A 19,961-nucleotide genomic window follows, 5' to 3' on the forward strand; every position below is an offset into this window, starting at 1 on the left:
ATTTAAATATTTATATAATATTTCATACATATAAAATTTTTTTATTTCAATTTATAAATCATTTATCCTTTAAATTTGTTTTAAATATATACAAGTTTCTATTTTTTTTTAATTTTTCTCTGTAATTATTTTTTTGTCTATTAACATGGATGCATATTCTGTAGCCTCTATAACTGCTGTCTCTATTAACTTCTTTGCATCTTGCTTAGATATATCTTTAAATTTTGTATGGCTTATCATTAAAGAATTTTTATTTACGTTTAAATTAAATTCTTGATTAAAAACTTGAAAGATCACTTTTATCCATGTTTGAGCATTGAATTCATCAGATAAAAATTCCTAGATTAAATACATTAATCAGAAGCATATAATTATAAATGGAAATAATTATAATGTATTTTAATATAAAATTATTTTTTGTTTTACCTGTGGTACACTGCAACTAGCTTTAATGACATTCTTGTTATATGATATCACAAGTATTGGTACATTTGGAAAAAGAAATATTACATCTTGTAGAGAAAGATGTTTTAGTGTATATTGTAAATTATGAACAATAAAAGAATTGTATGGTTTCATAAAATTTTTTACTTCTGTTACTATAGAAGCCCTTGAAAAAAAGAAATAGAAAAATTATATGAAATAAAAAATAATATACATATCTATAACTTTGATATTTACCTTTCGGTTGCTATTTTCTGTTTCATAACTATTTCAATCAAATTTTGTAACTTAGCATTACATTCTTCCCTAATAAGATAGGGTAATGGTATATCTGCAGTTTTGGTATCTACCTGTAGTTTCTGCTGTATGTCTTTAATTTGTAAATTTAACTCATTGTTTTCAATATTTTTAGTATTAACATAATTTTCTAGTTTTTCGATCTTTTCTAATAAATTTTTACCAGCTAATTTTGCTGCTTTAGCTAATGGTCCAGTAATGGCATGAATTGTATAATTTAATGCACCTTTAGAACTATAATTTAAAATACAAAACTGTTCCAGAAATCCTGTCCTTTTTACATGTGTTCCACAACATAATTCTCTAAAAATTAATATTTTATTGTTAATGTATGAATTAATGACTATAAAAAAAAGAAATTTTATTTTAACCCAAACTTACTTTGATTTTAATTCATTTGTATTAATATCAATTACCCTAATATCTGTATGTGGATATATTTCACCTGGTACCATTGTAACATTCTTTTCTGCTAATAATTGCAACAAATTTAAAATCCTATTTTCTACTAATGCATTGGTTTTTATAACATTGTTAACAAGTTGTTCTATTTTTGCTATATGTGTTAATGTAACTTCATCTCCAAAAGAAGAAAACTGAAATTTTAATATGTTTGTAGAAACAAAAGAATTCCGTTGATAAACAACTGGGAATATAAACTTTAAAGCAGCATTTAGTAAATGTGTTGCTGTATGATTCCTCATATGACTTGTTCGGACATTTGTATCTATAAAAGTTACACAATCATTCCAATCTTCCAATTCTAAATAAACATTCCTATTACAAAAAACATAGATATATGTATAAACTTTTTCTTCTTTTTCTAATCTAAATAGAAATATAAATACATACGCTAGATTATTTTTCACGAATTTGCCAGAATGAATAACATAGCCATTAATTTTTTCAGCTTTTCTTATTTGAAATATTAAGTCTTTTAAATAAATGGAACCTATGTCTGATTGCTGGCCTCCCTCAAATGAATAACACATTGTTTTGTTTAAGATGATGTCAATTTCATTTTTTTCATTTAATAATATATTTGTATCTTCCTTACTGTCAATGTTCATTAGAATTGCTTTTAACTCATCTCCCAATATAATGTTACCTGAAATATGTAAATATAAATAACTAATCATATATTTCCAAATAATTTAAATTACAATTAATGCTATATATGCATAAATATATGTTAATACCATTGATAAGCAATCCTATAACTTTACTTCTAAGTTTAGGAAATTCATAATTGCCGTTTTTATATTCATAGATATATTTAAATGAATCGTCCGTTTGTGATATATTATTTTCAGTAAGTAATGTTAAAGATTTTTCAATATTCTGATTAGTTTTAATTATTCCAACTTTAGATTTAAGTCTTGCCTTATCCATTTCTTTTTCAAAATCTTCTTTATCAACTTGAAGTGATTCAACAGTAGCCAATTCAATTATTGTTTCTATATTTAATCCATGAGCGTCAAATAATCTAAATGTCATATATCCTGGTAAGATACCAGATTTATATACAGTTCTACAATAAGAAATCACTACAGATAAAAAATATAATATAAGTTATATTGTTTAATATTTACGGATAATGCTTACTTATCATTTTTCAACATAGATTGCAAATCTTTATATCCATTTACCAATCCTGATGCCATACAAGAAGTAACAGAAGCTAACTCTGGTTTAGTTGCAACAATGCTTTTCCATTCTTTACCATAAGTTGAGCATAATTTTTCGTATAAATCTTGTTCAAATTTTATTATCTTATGGGCCTAAAAATGATTTCATCTTATTATAAAATAAGTCTACGATTTATGATTAATAAAATTACCTGTTTAAGATTATTTTGTAGTTCTGGGTAAGCATCTCCAAGAATATCAGCAACAGTATATGTAAGTTCAAAAAGTAAATCTTTCTTTTTAAATATATTTTCACTCACATCTATTCCCTTCCTTAATATTCTTCTCAATTTCTGACTAAACATATAAATTTAAAGATTATGATAAGAGTTATTTTAAATTTGATTACAAATAAATATTTCTTACTTTTTTTCTGGTACTATACCATCGCATAATGCAACAGTGATCATTCGTGCATGATCAGCTAATATTCTATATGCATAATCCATATCATTTATATCATAAGTTCCAAAAGTGCCTTTGTATTTAGGAGCATTTGTACTGCGACGTATTGTCTCAAATAATGGTTGAAAAAGATCTGTATCATAACTCGATCTTTTTCCTTGTAGTAAAGTAACTAATCTTTCAAAACCCATCCCTGTGTCTATATGATGGTTTGATAACGATTGAATAACATGATTACCTGTAAGTCTATAATAAATTATATACAAAGTAAAAAACATGGTAAAAATTAGTTTATAGATATATATATAATAAATGCACCTGTTATATTGAATAAACACTATATTCCATAATTCAATAATATCTGGATGACCTGTATTTACTTTTGAACTTTGATCTCTTAATTGCTTTGTAATATCTACATGTATTTCTGTACAAGGACCACAAGGACCTGAGAGACCCATCTCCCAAAAATTATCTTGCATTCCAAATGGTAATATTCTGTTTTCTGGAATACCAAGACTTAACCAGATATCTTTACATTCTGTGTCTGGTTGTAATCCTAATTCTTCACAACCACCGAAGTATGTAATGTACAGAAATTCTTTTTTAATATTATATACACCTGTTAATAAATCTAATGCATAACGACAGCTTTCTTTCTATAAACAGTTAATAAAACAATATATATATATATATATATATATATATATATTTATTTATTTATTTATTTATTTATTAATAGGGTTTTAAGTTACTTCTTAGGTAATTTAAAATAATCGAATATACCTTAAAGTAATCTCCAAAAGACCAATTTCCTAACATTTCAAAGAACGTATGATGATATGAATCACAACCAACAATATTTAAATCGCTGTGTTTTCCACCAACTCTAATACACTTTTGTGAATTCACAATTTTTGTAGAAGGTGGTTCATAATATCCTAAGAAAACTCCTTTAAACTATAGAGATTAAATATTAATAATAGAGTAATTCAATGGATTTAGAATTACATAAACAAATAAACATACTTGATTCATGCCAGCATTAACGAAAGCTGTAGAATGATCATTAAGTAGAGAAACAGGACTCGAATGAATAATATCATGTTGTAATTCTTTTGTAAAATAATCTAAAAATTCTTTACGAATTGTATTAGCACTTTTGTACGTAGATTTTGTACAATGCGAACGTAATAACTTTGGTACATTTATTTTATGCATGTTATAAAAAAATAATTGTTGCGTATGCATAATAAAGATATTGTTTAACAAATAAAAGTTATAAATAAATAATTATTAGAATATGAGAAATAATATTATATATGGATCACCGAAAAATTACGGCTAAGGTTCTTAGTTTTACAATCATGCGAAAGCATGCATATGAACCAATAAGAACTTAGATTATTAGACGAACTAGTGGTGGGATGATATCATTATAGGCGCCAACTTCGAAATGATATCCATATAATTCAGATTGAAAATTATTGGCCCACATTATTGTTTATAAGAATTTATCCAAATAATCATAAGTTGATAAGTATGAAATTATCAGCAGATATATAAAAGACAAATATTTTCAAAACTTTTGATCACATATACGAGGATATTTATAAGAGCACCATTAAAAAATTGGTTGTTTCTTTTTTATAAACTATCTAAAAGTTTTAAATATATCAAATTTACGGTTATAAAAATACAATGAATAACGAAAACATTATTAATAACAAAGACGTTCTCGTAAAAGATACTGATAAATTTTCAAATATTGAAGCATTAACGACATCGCCGGTCTCATGTAAAACTAATCAACGATACTCGATCGATAAAAATACATTGGAAGAAAGAATAAAATATAATTCTAAAAGAGCAACTTGTTATAAGCTTAGAGTAAGATAATTTCAAAATATACAAATAATTTTTATTAATTTTTCAATGCTTTTACACAATAAAATTAATGTCAGCTTTCTTTTGTAGGATACCAGGGAAATGCATTTACGAGTTCAGACTTATCTCGAGGAAAAAAAAATTTCAAAGCTCTTTGATTTCCTAATTGGTCATCTTCTTGTAGAGGAATCACCCGATCCAATTCAATACCTAGAAAAACTTCTTAAGGAATGTATACTATACAGATCGGGTGTGAAAGAGCCGCCATTATTATTTAAAACAAGGTAGATATATGTATATTTATATTCTCCTTTATGCCAATATTACTTTAGATCTTCAAATGTAGGCACATTAGAAGTATATTTCAATCACTTGGTCCAGATGATTCCAATACCATTTCTTTAGATAAATATACAACCGGCATGATTACATTAGGCATCTGTGATTACGAACCAAAACCTTTCGAGTGTATGCCTGGACACGTAGATTGGCATACATTCAAAACAGAAGCGTAAGAATGACAATGACTTTATATATATATATATATTTCAAGAATTTATATATATATATATAACGTCGTTATATTATATATATATATATGACATCGGATTAATATATAATTGAACATGTGATACGTAATACTAACTTAAAAATATCTTAGAAGATAATGTTAATCATTTACTTAGTTAAGCAATTGTTATTATATATGTTTAGAAGACGATGCTTGGAAAAAGCTCTTGATGATATGATCGGCAAGAATGACATATTCTAAAAAAAAAACTACCGAGCTATTCATATTCTTTGCACCACATACAGAATACAAATTTAAAAAGTTTGATTGAAAGGCGCCAATTCAAACGTATTTAAATCGATTCAGAGTATTTACAAATTTTTCCACTTGGTGGCGTTTCGTCAAGTATAAGACCCTTTCTCCCATACTACCTTGTACGTCAGTTAGATTTGTCGTGTGTACCGCGCAAGCAGTGGCATTGGGTGCCATTGTGTCGAGCAGCTCCGTCGAGTAAACTTTTGTCTGTATTTGCGCATAAGACAGCTATTATATACGAAGGAACGAATACATTTATTTGAGAGACAACGCATATCGTATAAAGAAAGAAGACGAGCTTTATTGTAAACACAATTTCGATAATTATATATAAGAAAACTTATTTTGAAGAAAGAAAAACATCCTCGATCGTGTTGTACGCAATACACACGTGCGTTTGCCTCGAGCTTAATCACTATATATACACGATGCGATGATCGCCGATGATACGCAACGAAATCATAAAGAAACTCTTTCGCGCGTCAACGAACACGAAACGAGCGTACGGAAAGAAGCCAACGACTTTCGAAAGAACGCCTAATCCAACGGTACAACCTGTTAGCCACTTCTAGACCCGTTTTCTAAAATCAACATTGGAATGGACCACCCACTTCACGGACTGACTCTACATATCTAAGGATCTTTAGAAAAGTAAGGGCACTTCGAGGGGACAAATTTTTCAAGAAGAAATCACGGACGACTTTTAAGAAAAAAATGCAAATGTCGTTGTCGAGGGACTTGAAAGGACAGCCGTAATAACGAGCGTCAGCAGATACAGCAATAGATAGATATAAATAGAAAAGAAGATAAAACGTAAGGGGAAAAAAAAAGAAATAACGAAGAAAAGAGAAAAACAAAACGAAGAAATAGGAACAACTCGAGAAAGATGAAACTAACCGATCCTTCCCTTTTTGCGGCATTGACATTGTCCCTTATCTTCTTCGTAGGCGGTATAATACCTACAGTACAGTCGCAGGAGCATGTCGCCCTTTTGCCTGCCGACGAGTGCGATTGGATCGGAAGGTTAGTGCTATTTCTTCTTTTCGTCTTCTTTCATCTTCATCTTCATCTTCGTCTTTACTTCGTCTTCTTCCCGCGCTACCGATTTTCGATCTCCTTTCGTGAGTTTGTTCCGTCTCACTTAAGCTCGTTCCCCTTCTTATTTGTTTCTTTCTTTCTATCCTCTTCGTGATTCCGTTGCCTAGCACGTTCTCCTTGGCATCGTAAGGTACCTTATTTGGTGGCTTTCGGATATATCTGGATATATCTTTGCGTTTTATGTCGCGAAGCTTAATTTATATTTCTTTCGGATAAGATCGTTATAAGCATATCAAGTTTTTTGTATCCCGAGGAGAATACAAGAGCTGAATTTTTTCTTTTCCTTTTTTTTTTTTTTTTTTTTTTTTGATTTTACTTTTGTCTTCTTTGTTCTTTTTGATCTTTATGTATTTCGTTTTTTTTTCTCTCAAAATTTTGTTTACGTAGAGAATAGATGATAGAGTTTGCTTTTTTGTGTCGATTCTTTTGACCATATTTATATCTATAGACATATTATACCCCAGGCACGATTTATTTATATGCGTTAAGTTTCGATATATATATACATATATCGAATGAATTTTTTAAATAATTTTAAATCATTAGTTTATTGAAAATATTATATAATTCGATTGTACGGATTATTATAGATTAAAAAAGAAAAGAAAAAGAAAAGAAAGAAAAGAAGTAAGAAATTACATAATATTTAATCAACAATTCAATACCGAACTTAATTGAAATGTCACGTTTTCACGAGAATCATTTACCATTAGTGACAACAGTCAATAGATTATAATAGAGACAAAAGTACGATAAGAAAGAAAAACGGCCGTTTATAACTGTTATGATGAGTTTGCTCTAGTTCCGTCTCTGATCTGGATCATAGCGATTTGCTCTTGTTTCAATTCGATTATCGAGCCGAGGATCGTTTCGTTTGTATTAGAGAACATAGCAGCCTTTTCGCTTTTTTCTCTAATGATAAAAACAAACAAACAAAAAATTAATTCCATTTATAAAGATTCATTTAATTTTTGATCCCATCGTCTTTTGCGAAATCCGATTTTTAATGCAGAAATGAATTTTACAACTCTGATCGTTTATCTTTTTTTACTTCTTTTTTAAAAATATCTCTATTAAGACGAGCGTATTTCTTTTATTAACCTTCTTCTCTTATAAATTCATACGCCATTTTTTGTTTGTTTTATAAATATATATATATATAAAAAAAAACGATTATAATCGCAAAATATCTATATGCTTTTTTAGTATCGTTGAAAATAATATTAGAAAATTGTTCGGAATCGATGAAAAATGAATAAACGATTAATTTTAATAATTGTTTTAAAAGTAATAAGATACGACATTTTTAAAATCTTTCGAATCCGTTATAAGAATGTATAAAAAGAAAAATGCCCGTTAGTCGTTGGTCGACGCGTCCGTTAATGCGTTTACATACATTAGCGTTTGTTTACACCGTATTCAATGTTGATACTATCGCGATTTATTCTTGTGAAGCTTATTAACCTTCTCGCGAGTCGCGCTTGACGGATTTTCGCAGTTTTTCGCACCAACTAGCAATTTCCCAAGAGAGAATCCATAATTAATATCGTTGTACGTATATTGCATATCATTTCATACAATTTACCAGTAACGAAAAAGTTGCGTAATCTCGCGTTGAATGTTTTTATGTTTTACAAGAAAAATAGATGTTTTCTCTAATATATATCCTTTAGAAAAATAAAATGAGAAACGGAGATAAATAAAGAAGGCTGGAATTAGTCCATATAAAATTCATTACCTGATTTAATCTCATTTATATATTTAATCTGTTTCCAAATCCATCGAACACATACATCCAAATTTAATACATATACGACTCTTAAAAAATATTAGATTTGACCTTTGAATAACGTAATTTTTCTTTAGTCGATTCGCTTATAAAATGAGACATTATTTTTTGAAATTGCGTATTTTTATTATCGAACAAAGTATTTATTATCCTATAAAATATAAAAATATTGAAGAAATGTAAAATGATGAAATATATAAGATATAATTGTAATAGTTCGGTTCAAAGGATCAAATTTTAATTAACCTAGTTTAACGAAAATATGTTGCATAACTGTATCCTATAACCTATATTAATAAAACAAATTGCAGATAGAAATCTTATTTCTGCTCAATTAAATCGTTCTACCGTTCTAGAAAGATTATGAGCGAAATAGTAATATCGGAGGTTACTGTGACGAGAACTAGCCGTCTCCGACTTCGTCGTCGTCGTCGTCGTCGTCATGTCGTCATGTTGTCGTTGGCAGTGTGGCTAAGCGCGAAAGTATGCATCGAATCGAATAAAATTCATGAGGACGGCGAGGCGGCTAGCCGGACGAGCGGGAGTACGAAGGACTACCAGCTTCTGCGTATACACACACACACACACATTTATATTCGTTCTTACTCTTTGTTCATCACGCTTGGCCCCTTCCCCCCTCCCCATGTATATGTATACACATACATACATATACATACGATATACCAGTTAAGCATTTACATGAAATTACTTCTTAGGGTATTTAAAAATATAAGATACTTATAAAAAAAAAAAAATTAATCCATTTTAATGAGGGAAATATAATAGGAAACTTGATTTTCTTGTAATATTATTAATTGCCAAGTTTTTCAATTACATTTCCTTTTTCTTTTCTTTTTTTTTTCTTTTTTTTTTCCTTTATTTTTTAACGATTTGTATTACTGACATCTTATATTACATATCAAGGCTGGTTCAATAATCTTAATTAAGAATATATATATATATGCATAAGTTTTATGCATCAATAATGAAAGATGTAAAAAAAATAAGAACTTATATTTTTATAACATTTCAACGATCGAATTTTAATTCGATACAACTAATCCTTGGAATATTCCACAAAGGACTAATTCTGCTACTAATATATATTTACATATATCGGTGCACTTTTCGAGGACAGTTAAAAAAAAATATCTGAGCTGTTGCCATTTCCATTACCATCCGTCCATGACTTCATGAACTTTTTATAAAGTTGAGTGACGTCACTGAATATCCGCGTTCTTCGATACATAACACACATATATATATACATACATACATACACACATATACATATGTGAAATGTGTATTTTATAGATATATATTTGTACCATCGACTCGATATCATCTTATGTATTACTTCGTATGTTTAAGCAGACTATGCGACATTCTAGTTATACGGGCAGTATTTGATGCTAACAACCAAGGCGTTTACATGAAATACTGTAAGACTGAAACTCGAGACGCCGCCGAATTCACGCTCGAAAGGGTTTACGGTAATTCAAGACACTTTGTCAGGACAGTCTCTTTTCTAAAACTCGTCGTGATTGCTTCGTACAGAAAGAAAAAGAAAAAAGGAAAAAAAAAATAAAGAAACAGAGAGAAGAGGTAGTTCAGATATGTTGCTGCTAGCAGTCCGCTGAAAAGAAGCTTTCCAAGAAGAAGAGAGAAAGAGGAAGAAGAGAAGGAGATTTATTTGATCGTTCCTCGAGATCGTTATCCGCGCGCCCACGTGCTTTTTACGTCAGAATGGACGCATACATTACTTAGATCTTAGGATATACGTGTTAACGAAATGAGCTTGTCGCGTCTTTTCTTACAGAATATATATTCTGCATTGTCTGTTACTTTATCCAAAAATAATAAGTACATATATATATATATATATATATATTTTTTTTTTGTTTCGTTCATGGACTTATATTCGATATAACGGATTCGAGAAATCGTATCGATAAGTATAGAATCCGAGACTTATCCGGTTCTGTACGAAAAAAAAAAATGTCGATCTCTTTTCATATACAACTCGAATACCGTTTCGGTTCATAAAACTGGCAAATAGAAACGGCGATAGAAGCGATAATAAGTTTTTCACCTATGTCGCTGGTAGAGCTTAGAGAAAGAGAGAAAGAGAGAGAGAGGGAGAGAGAGAGAGATCGGTCCATGTTACCTTGTACTACTGGAGTATAAAAGGGGTGGGGTGAGGGAAGAAAAGTCGTTGGTCTTAACAGAATGCTATACCCGTCGTACGCCTTACGGAAACCTGTTTCCGCTTCTGCGACAAAGAGGCGAGGAAAGGGGAACGTGCCCGGCTGTCTATACACACCGTTCTGCTTTACCGTACGTGTCAGTCCTGTCTAAAAGAGGGTAAGTGAGCGTGGTAGCCGCACGAAGCAGCGCCGACTATGGCTATGGAGGCGCGTGGCCCATTCCACGCCTTCTCTCTTCGTTTCTTATTTCTCTCTCTCTCTCTCTCTCTCTCTCTCTCTCTCTCTCTCTACGTTCTCTTTCTGTTATGTATGTGTGTGTTTGTGAGTGCGTGTTTTTTTTTAGACCAGTCTACTCTATCTCTTTCTTTCTTTCTTTCTTTTTTTTCCTTTCGTATTACCCATACATATCTACTTCTTCTCGTTTTGCATATAGATATATGGTCCGTATTTAGAACACACTTTTCAACCGAGTCTAGATTACTTTCGTTTGTAGGACCGTCCTTGGACACTCAATTTCTATATTTATTCCTATTTATCCGCCGAGCGTGCCTCTCCCTTTCCAAATATTATATTTTAACATGATAGGAAGGTCTCTTTAAATAAGACTTTCCTTTTTTTTTTTTTTTTTTTTTTTTTTTTTTATCTTATCTGCCGTCTTTATCCTTTTTGTATAGAAATCGTGATATTTGTTAAATAATATATCGATTATACTTTTTTCTTTTCTCGATGGTACAAGCATAAATTGTAGAATAATTTTAATTCTTAACAGATCAAATAATTTATTGTCCGGAGAGTTTTTTTTTTTTTACATTTATTCCGTAACATATTCGGAATGAAAATTGAATGGACGTAAATTTTGCGAGAAAGAAATCAAGTTGAGTTAACTTTGTAAAAGTAAAACAAACGCAACAAGAATGATTAGATTATTGATATTTGTGATATGTAGTTTACGAGTTGCAGCAACTATAGATAAATGCGTACGCCCAATCCAACTTGAATAGATATATTCGGATTACTTTATTTTCTGAAGTCTAAACGTAATTTATACTATTTTCGAATAAAAATAAAATATCGTTAATAATATACGTAACACAGCGATAAACTTATGATTGATTTCTTTATAAACTTTCGATCGATTCAATCATTATCTTCTTCTAAATCGCAACGAATATTATTTTGATTTGCAATGTCGAATATTTTAACAAATTTTTAAAACTGCCGCACTTCTTGTCATCTTCCAGGTATACTAGTTGTACCATAAAATATCAAAAGAAAATAATACAAAATGTATTATCGTCGGATATAAAAGATAAAAGAAAATTTTTGTTTTCATTTTAGTGGTGGAGGTGGTCGGGGTGTACGACCCGTTTATCTTCGATGTTCAAGAGGGACCGTTTTATGGCGTTATCCTCGAGGAGCCTTAAGGATAGTCTTATCAGTGGCTGCAGCGATAAGCGGTTCAGCGATTGGATCTCGATCTGGTACTGCAGGTGTCCTTTTGGCAAACAGAAACGGAGTTAATAAAACTGGACCCAAATCGAATTACGGATCAAGTGGTTTTCGTGTTTGCGTCAAGGCTTCCGGTCCAACAAGAATATATTTGGAAAACAACGGTACGCTTAGGCCAGTTTATTCTCCGCGTGATGGAAAAAACGAGGCCTCTCATCGTTGTTTCTATACGAAAAAACAACGTACAGCACTCTACGTTGAGGCTGACGAGCTCACCGCAAATAATAATCGCGCGAAGCTACAATACGACGTCGAGCCGTTCGTTGTTAATCATAGTACGCCGGACGAGTCCGACGAGGAGGCGGAATGTAGACCTTGCTCAATGGAGGAACTCGCTGAGGCTTATTGTCAGAGTGACCTTGTTGCTAGAGGTACCGTCACCGCTGTGCAAAGGAAGCCCGAACTTGAAGCTGCCGAATTAATCTTTAGGATAACGAAGACACTTCATAGAGTCGAGGAAACTGAGGTAATCCCCCCTTCTTTTTTTTTTTTTTTTTTTTTTTTTTTTTTGACATGAAAAGTCAACATTTTAAATCGAGTTTTTTTTTCAATCGAGGATAGTCTTGTCTTACCTTATCTCTGCACATATGAAACATCAGTTTCCAAATAAGAATCGTTCTGTTCCATACATGAGTGAATGCGTTAAAATCCTTTAATACAATATATATATATTGTATTGTAAGTCTGAACAGTTCTGTTGAAGATATATGTTCAAAGAAAAACCAATTAGAACAAGTTCTAAATTGTGTAAAGCATAAATTTTCAAATAAACATTGTTCTGATCCTTATATGTTATAACTAATATTCTTATGTGTTTGTTCTTGTTTTACTTGTTTCTTAATAGACCAATGAGGTGTTCTCCATTCTTCCAAATCCTCATCTTGAGAAGAGCATCCGTGTAAGAGTTTCTTCTGCTTGTGACGCTCGACATGGCCAAGGCGAATTTGTAATAATGGCTCGTAGAAGACTCGGCGATCTTACACTTGTTTGTGCACCAAGACTGGAAACTTGGGCAGAAGCTGTGCGCGAATCTATCACTGCACCATGTCTGCTAAAAAGCTAGCGGTTGAAAGACTGTTGGCATGCTCTCATCAACTTCCTCTTATCATTGCAATTATATGTATAAAGCTTTTTTCCACCACTAGATATCGGAATCGTACGAGTTCCAAAAAAATAGTTTCAGTAAGCACAACGCTGTATGTCTCTATGATGTAGGAAGAAACATAAGAAGAGATAAACGTGCTAACGCATATCATTCGATAATGAAAGTCGCACAAAATCACGGTTTATCTTACAGATTATTTATATTTTTTTTTATGAGCGTGTGCTTACCGAGATAATTCTCAAAAGAAATATTGAGAAGAATTTACAATCTTTATTTGTATCTATATATAAGATATATATTTTTATCTATATATATAGAATATATTTTATACGATGTACACGCCTTACACGAGTATAAGTGTACTTCGTGCGCAAGATGTCGATCTCTAAACTGTGATATTATTCTTTTATAGGAGGAATAACGTGACGCATATATTATCTTAATCAATAAATTTGTACTAAACTAGCCTGTTTATCATCTTTAACATCGTACGTAATAGAAGAGCAAAAAGAAAGTATATGCTCACTTCTATATTCTCAAAGGAACTTTATTTTCCTTTACGCAAGAGCTTCCGCTGCGTAGCTATGATCTCTATCCATATATTCGCTTTGATAATCGTTTATTGTTTGTTTGCATTACATACGGTACCATCGCTTCGAACTTAACACAATTGACAGGTCTGTAATCATATTATTTCATAATAAGGAATTAATACAAATTAGAATCGGCGTAAATTGCAAAGATAAAATAGCTACAAGAAGACATTGTTGATTTTATAAAACGTATATGTAATGACGTCAAAAGAATTGTGCACAAATTATCATGTGCTATTATTATAAATACGTCCGTGAAGTAGTTCCCTATCTTTTACAAGTTCGCATAGAAATATTTCTATGTTCGGACTTTCACTCGACCAATTTCCTTTAACTGCAAGTAGCACGAGGTATTCTTTTATAGCAAACGCTCACTATCGACTTTCAAATCGAGTTTTAGTGAGGCTTGTATATAAGTATACGTAAAAGAATTATCTTTATTGATTCTTTAATTTTTTGTTTATTTTATATAACAGAAATATTTGAAAATTGTTATTTTTATTTTTCCACCTTGAATATTAAATATGGCTCCTGCTTTCAATTAATAAATAACGAAACGTATTTGTTAATCTTGTAAATTTGTATTAATATGAAACATTATTTTAGTAAAAAAAATATATATATATATTTATATACGTATTTAATTTCATAATACAATACTGATTATTTTTCCAAAATCATACTTATTATTTACCGCTGCTCTTTAAAAATATATTTTTGCATCGATTGAACTTTCAAGGTGGACTAATTACAGATCAGTTTTTTCTTCTTTCTCTTTCTTTTTTTAATTGTATATAATTAAAACGTTTCTTTAACTACAACATTACTAATCCTTTTATAATTGCATGGTAATAAAATATAGACATCAAATTTAAAAATCTATGCAAAAATTTACATCTTGTGAATACATTTGCGCTTATTACACATCATCCAGAAAGATTTACGTTGTGGCATAAGGATAATTTGGACATAGCGATATAATAAGGTCATCCATGTTCGGTAAAACGACAATTTTTTCGAATTCTCGAAGCAATTTAGTTTCGATCCATTTTGTCACATAGCCGATATTTACTATTCTTTCGCCTACAGCAGGTGTTACAGTAATCGAAATTCTTGGTGTTGGCTTAAAACCATACCAAAGACGATCAGACGGTGGTGGTGGAATGTTTATAGATAAGCAACCTTCTATACCAGAAACACTGACTGTTAATCGAATTTCGGTGTTTGAAACACCTTCCATTGCCTTTCGCACATAAGATAATTCGGTCGCCTAAAAAACAACAAATTATACATCCACTGATTTCAATTTTTTGTTCTTTATCATTTAATTTAGTTTATAATAATGTTGTTTCTATTGTTAAAATATATTTGTCAGAAATATACTTACATGCTGAAAGTATTTACTTGCAGCCAATCTATCTACCATACTAAGGAACTTTTTCCCCGAAGACTGGGTGGAGCTGCAAAAAAGTAAACTTTCAAAGTAAATACATATATTTGGTAAGAAAGTAGGTTATCAATTGAGAAAAGAAATTTACGGTGTATCTTTTGATGTTGTACACATCGTCATACTAGATTTATCATCATCTTCGGTTGAAGTTTCTGGACTATCTTCTACATCACTGTCGAACATAGGTGATCTGATTGTCTTTGATTTTTCTCCAGCTATCACATCACTAGAATTACTGGACATAGAACCAGCTCTGGTCAATTTCATAAGATTTAATTTTGTTTCGATAGTCATAGTTAAGCATCCCTTATATAATACATTTAAATCGATCCAAAGCCCTCGTTCATCTATTATTGGCTTTGATGTGTCTTGGATAAATGGTGCTCTCTGACCTATGAGCATATCTGATATTAATAAACTTTCCATAAAATACGGTAATTTTATATTAGAAAGTTTTCGTTGAATTTTGTCTTGAATCAGATTTATAGTTTCAGAACATTTGTGCATATCGAACAATATACGACCCAATAAACAGTTAAGCCATGTTATATCATACATGGAAAGAGGAGAATCGATTTCAGTAGTCGGAGTTGTCGAAACAGTCTAAAATAATAAATTATTGTAAATTGTTTGCCTTACAAGCATGTATAATAATTTGTTTCGTGTGCAACATATTTCTTTGTACTTACATCAAGGTATTGAGTCATATATGCATTGTAATTCAGTTCTGGAGGACGGTCAAAAGCAGGACTGGGCGATGTTGGAACTTTCGATTCATTAATCGTTTGTTGTGACAGTGACTGATTTAAATTATCATTCATTGTTGGGATAGAATTTCTTTTTTTACAACTTGCTGCAATAATCAAACGTCTATACCTATAATTAATAATACAGAGTGAAAATATGAATACAATTATGTAATATTATGGTAAAAATGATTTTATTACCAATCTTCTTTTTGACGATCAGCTCTTGCAAAAATAAATAGTTTACATATATCATTTTGGTCATTTTCACTGTGATCTATAAGAGAGTTTCTTAGAGTCCGTGTATGTGTAGAATCTTCGTCTGTTTCATCTCCATCATCTTCGTCGTCTATTTCATCTTCAGCCTCTTGTTCTATTTGTTTATCATCCTCATCTTTGTCCTTCTTTTTATCTAGCTGATTTTCTGTATCTTCTTCTATAATTTTTTTGCTATGTTTAATAGTATTAGTTTCTTTATTATGACAGTCTTTCAAGGCAACATTTTCAATTAGGGCTCCTTTTTCTATTGTAATACAAATTGGGTACTTTTTGCTCCATCTCCTGTATAATAAAATGGTTATATTTAAAGACATTTTTCTTGGAATAGCAAATTTTTTTGTTTTTCCAACTAAGGACAAAAAAAGAATAATCGTAAATATGAATAATTTGGACTGTTTTTATCACTACTGCCTGTAACTACGAAGTAATTACCAATTGGAAAAAGGTGTTCTAAATAGGTCGTAGGAATATCAATTACTTATTCACTTGACCAACTTTCAGTACCATGTATAGTCCGATACATATCAATACTCTATTAAATGTGAAGTACAAGTCACCAGTATACCTTCTTCTAATAAGACCTTCAGGAAGTAATTCTATCTTTGCACCAGCCAGGTTATAAGTTCTTCTCCGAGTGAACTTGAGTTTGTGCTTTGGTTCATCCCAAACAGCCCTTTTTGGTATTCTCATTCTCGTTTCCATTATGCGCAACGTTTCACCTTCTAGTCTGAAATAAACAGACTTTGTGCGTGCCACATGATAATTTTGTGGGTCATATATGTATGGTAACTCATTTAGCCATCCCTCAAATCTCTCTAAAACTGCGTGCTCCTCTACTGCAGGTATTTCTACGACTGAAACCTTATGTTTTGATATATCATCGTTTTCAGGTACAGTTGTTAATATTCTTTTTATGCTTGCTAGTGTATCATATACTGTAACAGACGCGAGCACACCACCAACAAAGCCAAGAATATATTCCGGAAATGGAACAAGGTAGTAAGAACAAGCGATTACCATAATGAAAACAAATATTCGATGAAACAACTGATAGAGTAATTCATTTTTAAGCCATGCGAATGTTGGTTTAGGTTCTGTCCTAGGTGAAAACAGGATTGTGTGTAATAATGATTGGTTGAATATATCATGCAGTTTTTTATCATTATTTTTTATATCAATACATTTAGTATCTGATGGATTACTCTGCATTTTGTCATCTCCTCCATTAGGAAAACTTTCATTCAATTCAGCAGCTTCTACTCCACTTTCAATACTATCTTCTTCTGAATTTTTTGTTTTTATACCAACTTTTATATTAGAGAAACCTATAAATCTGCTACTATCTTCTTTAATATCAGCAAGTGTTAATCCTTCTTCTTTTTCTTGCTTATCAGAAATACTTTTTTCGATTGGTATTACATCTATTAAATCTTCTGAATCACTAATACTTGAATTTTCCTTACTATGTCTATATGTCTTTTTGTGTTCACTTTTAATTTCATGAATTTTTTCTTCAAATGTTTTCGTAATTTTTCCTCTAATGTCCGATAATACTTTCCAAGGATCTGAAGATTGAGATGTCCCTTCAGATAGATTTCCATCAATACTAGATGACCTTTGCTCTAACTTATTTTCCATTTTCTCTTTATCCGTCTTTTTGTCTGGAAGTTTTGATGGTGATAAGGATAATTGAGATGGAACTTCTTCATATTCCAAATCTTGTTGTTTTTCTTCATCTGTACTAAGGTATAGCTCCTCCAATTCATCATCACTAGCATGATAATGTATTATTGGAACAGACGTCGTAAATGATTTACCTTTATAAGAGAATATACGTTTAATTTAGACATGACAATTGTGATATTTACTGAAATATGTAAAATAAAAAATATTGATTTCTTTTTTTTCTTTTCTTTTTTTTTTTTTTAAGAAAACATTGACTAATTAAATGTATTAAATTTATATTATTATTTATTTACTTATAAAAACCTTGTTTTCCATGTACAATATGGAGAATACAAAGATATTTGAAAACAACTCATCAGAAATAATTGATAACCAATGATTTATTAAGTTTGTACAATATTTCAAAATAATATTTTTACCTTTAATCATACCCAATGTTATTTTTCCTGTATTTTGTTTAGAATTCATCATCAACTGCTCGATATTGAATCTTTGATATGTGTCCTTGCACCATTACTATGGTTTAACGGTCTGTGTTGCAATATAATTAGTATATAAAAATCGAACTCTTGATTAACGTTTAATAATCGTAAAGCTTATTATTATTAATATAAGCGTAAACGTTTTATTCACATGTTCTTTAATTTCGATATGAATCATATAAAATTAGATAAAGTAAAACAAAGATAGCAAAATATCCATAATCACTACATCGCGGTTAATCGGTAAAAAAATTCTTCTTATCATAAAAATTCTATCACAAGTTTATATTACTTATCGTGTACCTACTTCTTATTCCACTTCACAATTGCTTATTAATTTCCGTAATATCACGTATGACGATATAAATTATTTAATGTTTTTAATGTGTTAATGTACTTTATTTTGAGATCATTGATTGGTTCTCGGCACTGACTAATACTGACCAATCAATCTGTAAATTCGAAATTTGAACCATCAACCTAGTGGCTTGAATAAAAGATATTAATCTTTTATTCAAGCCACATTAATCAAATTAATCTTAAAAAGAATCATCAAATCATAAATAAATTTGTCGATAGAATGTTCGAAAAAGTTTATGGATATATTTTGTAAATATATTTAAAACGAATTCATATTAAAATGAACATATGTGAATCACATCACTAGAAAATTCTAAAATGAACAACTCTAGCGATCGTTTCAAGAAATTAACCTCAAATTAGTAGAGACTGGAGAATTTGTCCTATAGATAGAAACCAGAATATATACATATAAACACGCCCTATCTGGATGCAGTGGAGCCAATATTATCGAAGAATGATTTGTGTATAAAAATGTATAGAGAAAGTACTCCTGTAAACTTGGTTTAGAAAAATTTTTTCAGGAAGTTTCTACTATTTAAAGTATCAAAAATATCACTCATAAAAATTAAGTAAGCATTTAGATTTTTTCTTATTTTTTTAATTTTATTTTTTCAATGTAAACAAATATAAACAAGTAATTTATTTATTATATATTACTTTTACAAAAATCAAAATGAATTTGTTTCCATACTATCTAAGGTAGAACTCTCAGTGTAATCTTTTTTTGTAGTTTAATCCACTAAGAAATAGGAGTAGTCTATTTTATAACTATTATTATTACTATTATTACTATAATAATATATAACATCAAAATATAATAATAAGAATAATGATAAGAAGTAAAAAAAAGAAATATATATGTATATACTTAAATATTATATAAATTATGTACATTTTATATTATATATGATAATGGTGATCTATAATAATAATAAAAAAAAAGAAAGAATATATTTATAAGAACAAATTACAATATATGCAATTTAATCGTTAATGCCTCAAATATTTTTGTTCTCTTCTTTCTTTTCAGTGTCATCTTGCGTGATTGTATTCGCGCGAATTTTCAAAGAATGATGTCTCTCGATAATAAACATCGAAGCTTTCATA

At 30.2% G+C, this 19,961-nt stretch overlaps 4 protein-coding genes across 6 annotated transcripts; 2 read left to right on the forward strand and 2 right to left on the reverse strand.

Annotated features, from left to right (window-relative positions):
* Positions 1-32: 32 nt before the first annotated feature.
* Positions 33-4,231, reverse strand: LOC124424819 (alanine--tRNA ligase, mitochondrial). 3 transcript variants are annotated; one of them, XM_046964326.1, is made up of 12 exons: positions 3,864-4,231; positions 3,621-3,794; positions 3,153-3,493; positions 2,796-3,080; positions 2,582-2,726; positions 2,347-2,522; positions 1,941-2,272; positions 1,594-1,849; positions 1,123-1,518; positions 682-1,044; positions 427-610; positions 33-339 (listed from the first exon to the last, which is right to left on the reverse strand). In XM_046964326.1, the coding sequence occupies exons 1-12, from the start codon at positions 4,083-4,085 to the stop codon at positions 109-111; spliced, it is 3,105 nt and encodes a 1,034-aa protein (XP_046820282.1). In that variant the 5' UTR covers positions 4,086-4,231; the 3' UTR covers positions 33-108. The 3 variants fall into 3 exon arrangements, with proteins under 3 accessions (XP_046820282.1, XP_046820283.1, XP_046820284.1); XM_046964327.1 differs by having other exon boundaries at positions 34-339; positions 3,621-3,775; positions 3,864-4,196; XM_046964328.1 differs by lacking the exon at positions 3,864-4,231 and having other exon boundaries at positions 34-339; positions 3,153-3,456; positions 3,621-3,857.
* Positions 4,232-4,500: 269 nt separating this feature from the next.
* On the forward strand, positions 4,501-5,828 carry LOC124424827. The gene is made up of 4 exons (XM_046964336.1): positions 4,501-4,724; positions 4,812-5,005; positions 5,068-5,232; positions 5,436-5,828. The coding sequence occupies exons 1-4, from the start codon at positions 4,536-4,538 to the stop codon at positions 5,491-5,493; spliced, it is 606 nt and encodes a 201-aa protein (XP_046820292.1). The 5' UTR covers positions 4,501-4,535; the 3' UTR covers positions 5,494-5,828.
* On the forward strand, positions 5,688-13,720 carry LOC124424824 (meteorin-like protein). The gene is made up of 3 exons (XM_046964333.1): positions 5,688-6,570; positions 11,980-12,616; positions 12,995-13,720. The coding sequence occupies exons 1-3, from the start codon at positions 6,434-6,436 to the stop codon at positions 13,211-13,213; spliced, it is 993 nt and encodes a 330-aa protein (XP_046820289.1). The 5' UTR covers positions 5,688-6,433; the 3' UTR covers positions 13,214-13,720.
* Positions 13,721-14,448: 728 nt separating this feature from the next.
* Positions 14,449-19,158, reverse strand: LOC124424822 (testis-expressed protein 2). The gene is made up of 8 exons (XM_046964330.1): positions 18,799-19,158; positions 18,429-18,540; positions 16,889-18,140; positions 16,246-16,605; positions 15,988-16,174; positions 15,387-15,901; positions 15,236-15,308; positions 14,449-15,118 (listed from the first exon to the last, which is right to left on the reverse strand). Exons 2-8 carry the CDS (start codon positions 18,478-18,480, stop codon positions 14,789-14,791), a joined length of 2,769 nt encoding a protein of 922 aa, XP_046820286.1. The 5' UTR covers positions 18,481-18,540; positions 18,799-19,158; the 3' UTR covers positions 14,449-14,788.
* Between the last annotated feature and the right edge of the window lie 803 nt (positions 19,159-19,961).

Source organism: Vespa crabro, chromosome 6 (assembly GCF_910589235.1).
Source record: "Vespa crabro chromosome 6, iyVesCrab1.2, whole genome shotgun sequence".
Taxonomy (NCBI): domain Eukaryota; kingdom Metazoa; phylum Arthropoda; class Insecta; order Hymenoptera; family Vespidae; genus Vespa; species Vespa crabro.

What these genes read in the sequence shown, in the direction of transcription:
- LOC124424819 (XM_046964326.1), bottom strand. Translation starts at nt 4,085, where the DNA reads ATGCATACGCAACAATTATTTTTTTATAACATGCATAAAATAAATGTA. An exon ending in TTAATGCTGGCATGAATCAA is followed by an intron (nt 3,795 to 3,863) that starts GTATGTTTATTT and finishes TAATCTCTATAG; the next exon opens with TTTAAAGGAGTTTTCTTAGG. An exon ending in TATAGGATTGCTTATCAATG is followed by an intron (nt 1,850 to 1,940) that starts GTATTAACATAT and finishes TACATATTTCAG; the next exon opens with GTAACATTATATTGGGAGAT.
- LOC124424827 (XM_046964336.1), top strand. Translation starts at nt 4,536, where the DNA reads ATGAATAACGAAAACATTATTAATAACAAAGACGTTCTCGTAAAAGAT. An exon ending in CAACTTGTTATAAGCTTAGA is followed by an intron (nt 4,725 to 4,811) that starts GTAAGATAATTT and finishes TTTCTTTTGTAG; the next exon opens with GATACCAGGGAAATGCATTT. An exon ending in CATACATTCAAAACAGAAGC is followed by an intron (nt 5,233 to 5,435) that starts GTAAGAATGACA and finishes ATATATGTTTAG; the next exon opens with AAGACGATGCTTGGAAAAAG.
- LOC124424824 (XM_046964333.1), top strand. Translation starts at nt 6,434, where the DNA reads ATGAAACTAACCGATCCTTCCCTTTTTGCGGCATTGACATTGTCCCTT. An exon ending in GAGTGCGATTGGATCGGAAG is followed by an intron (nt 6,571 to 11,979) that starts GTTAGTGCTATT and finishes TTTTCATTTTAG; the next exon opens with TGGTGGAGGTGGTCGGGGTG. An exon ending in ATAGAGTCGAGGAAACTGAG is followed by an intron (nt 12,617 to 12,994) that starts GTAATCCCCCCT and finishes GTTTCTTAATAG; the next exon opens with ACCAATGAGGTGTTCTCCAT.
- LOC124424822 (XM_046964330.1), bottom strand. Translation starts at nt 18,480, where the DNA reads ATGATGAATTCTAAACAAAATACAGGAAAAATAACATTGGGTATGATT. An exon ending in GAAGGTCTTATTAGAAGAAG is followed by an intron (nt 16,606 to 16,888) that starts GTATACTGGTGA and finishes TTTATTATACAG; the next exon opens with GAGATGGAGCAAAAAGTACC. An exon ending in ACAACATCAAAAGATACACC is followed by an intron (nt 15,309 to 15,386) that starts GTAAATTTCTTT and finishes ACTTTTTTGCAG; the next exon opens with CTCCACCCAGTCTTCGGGGA.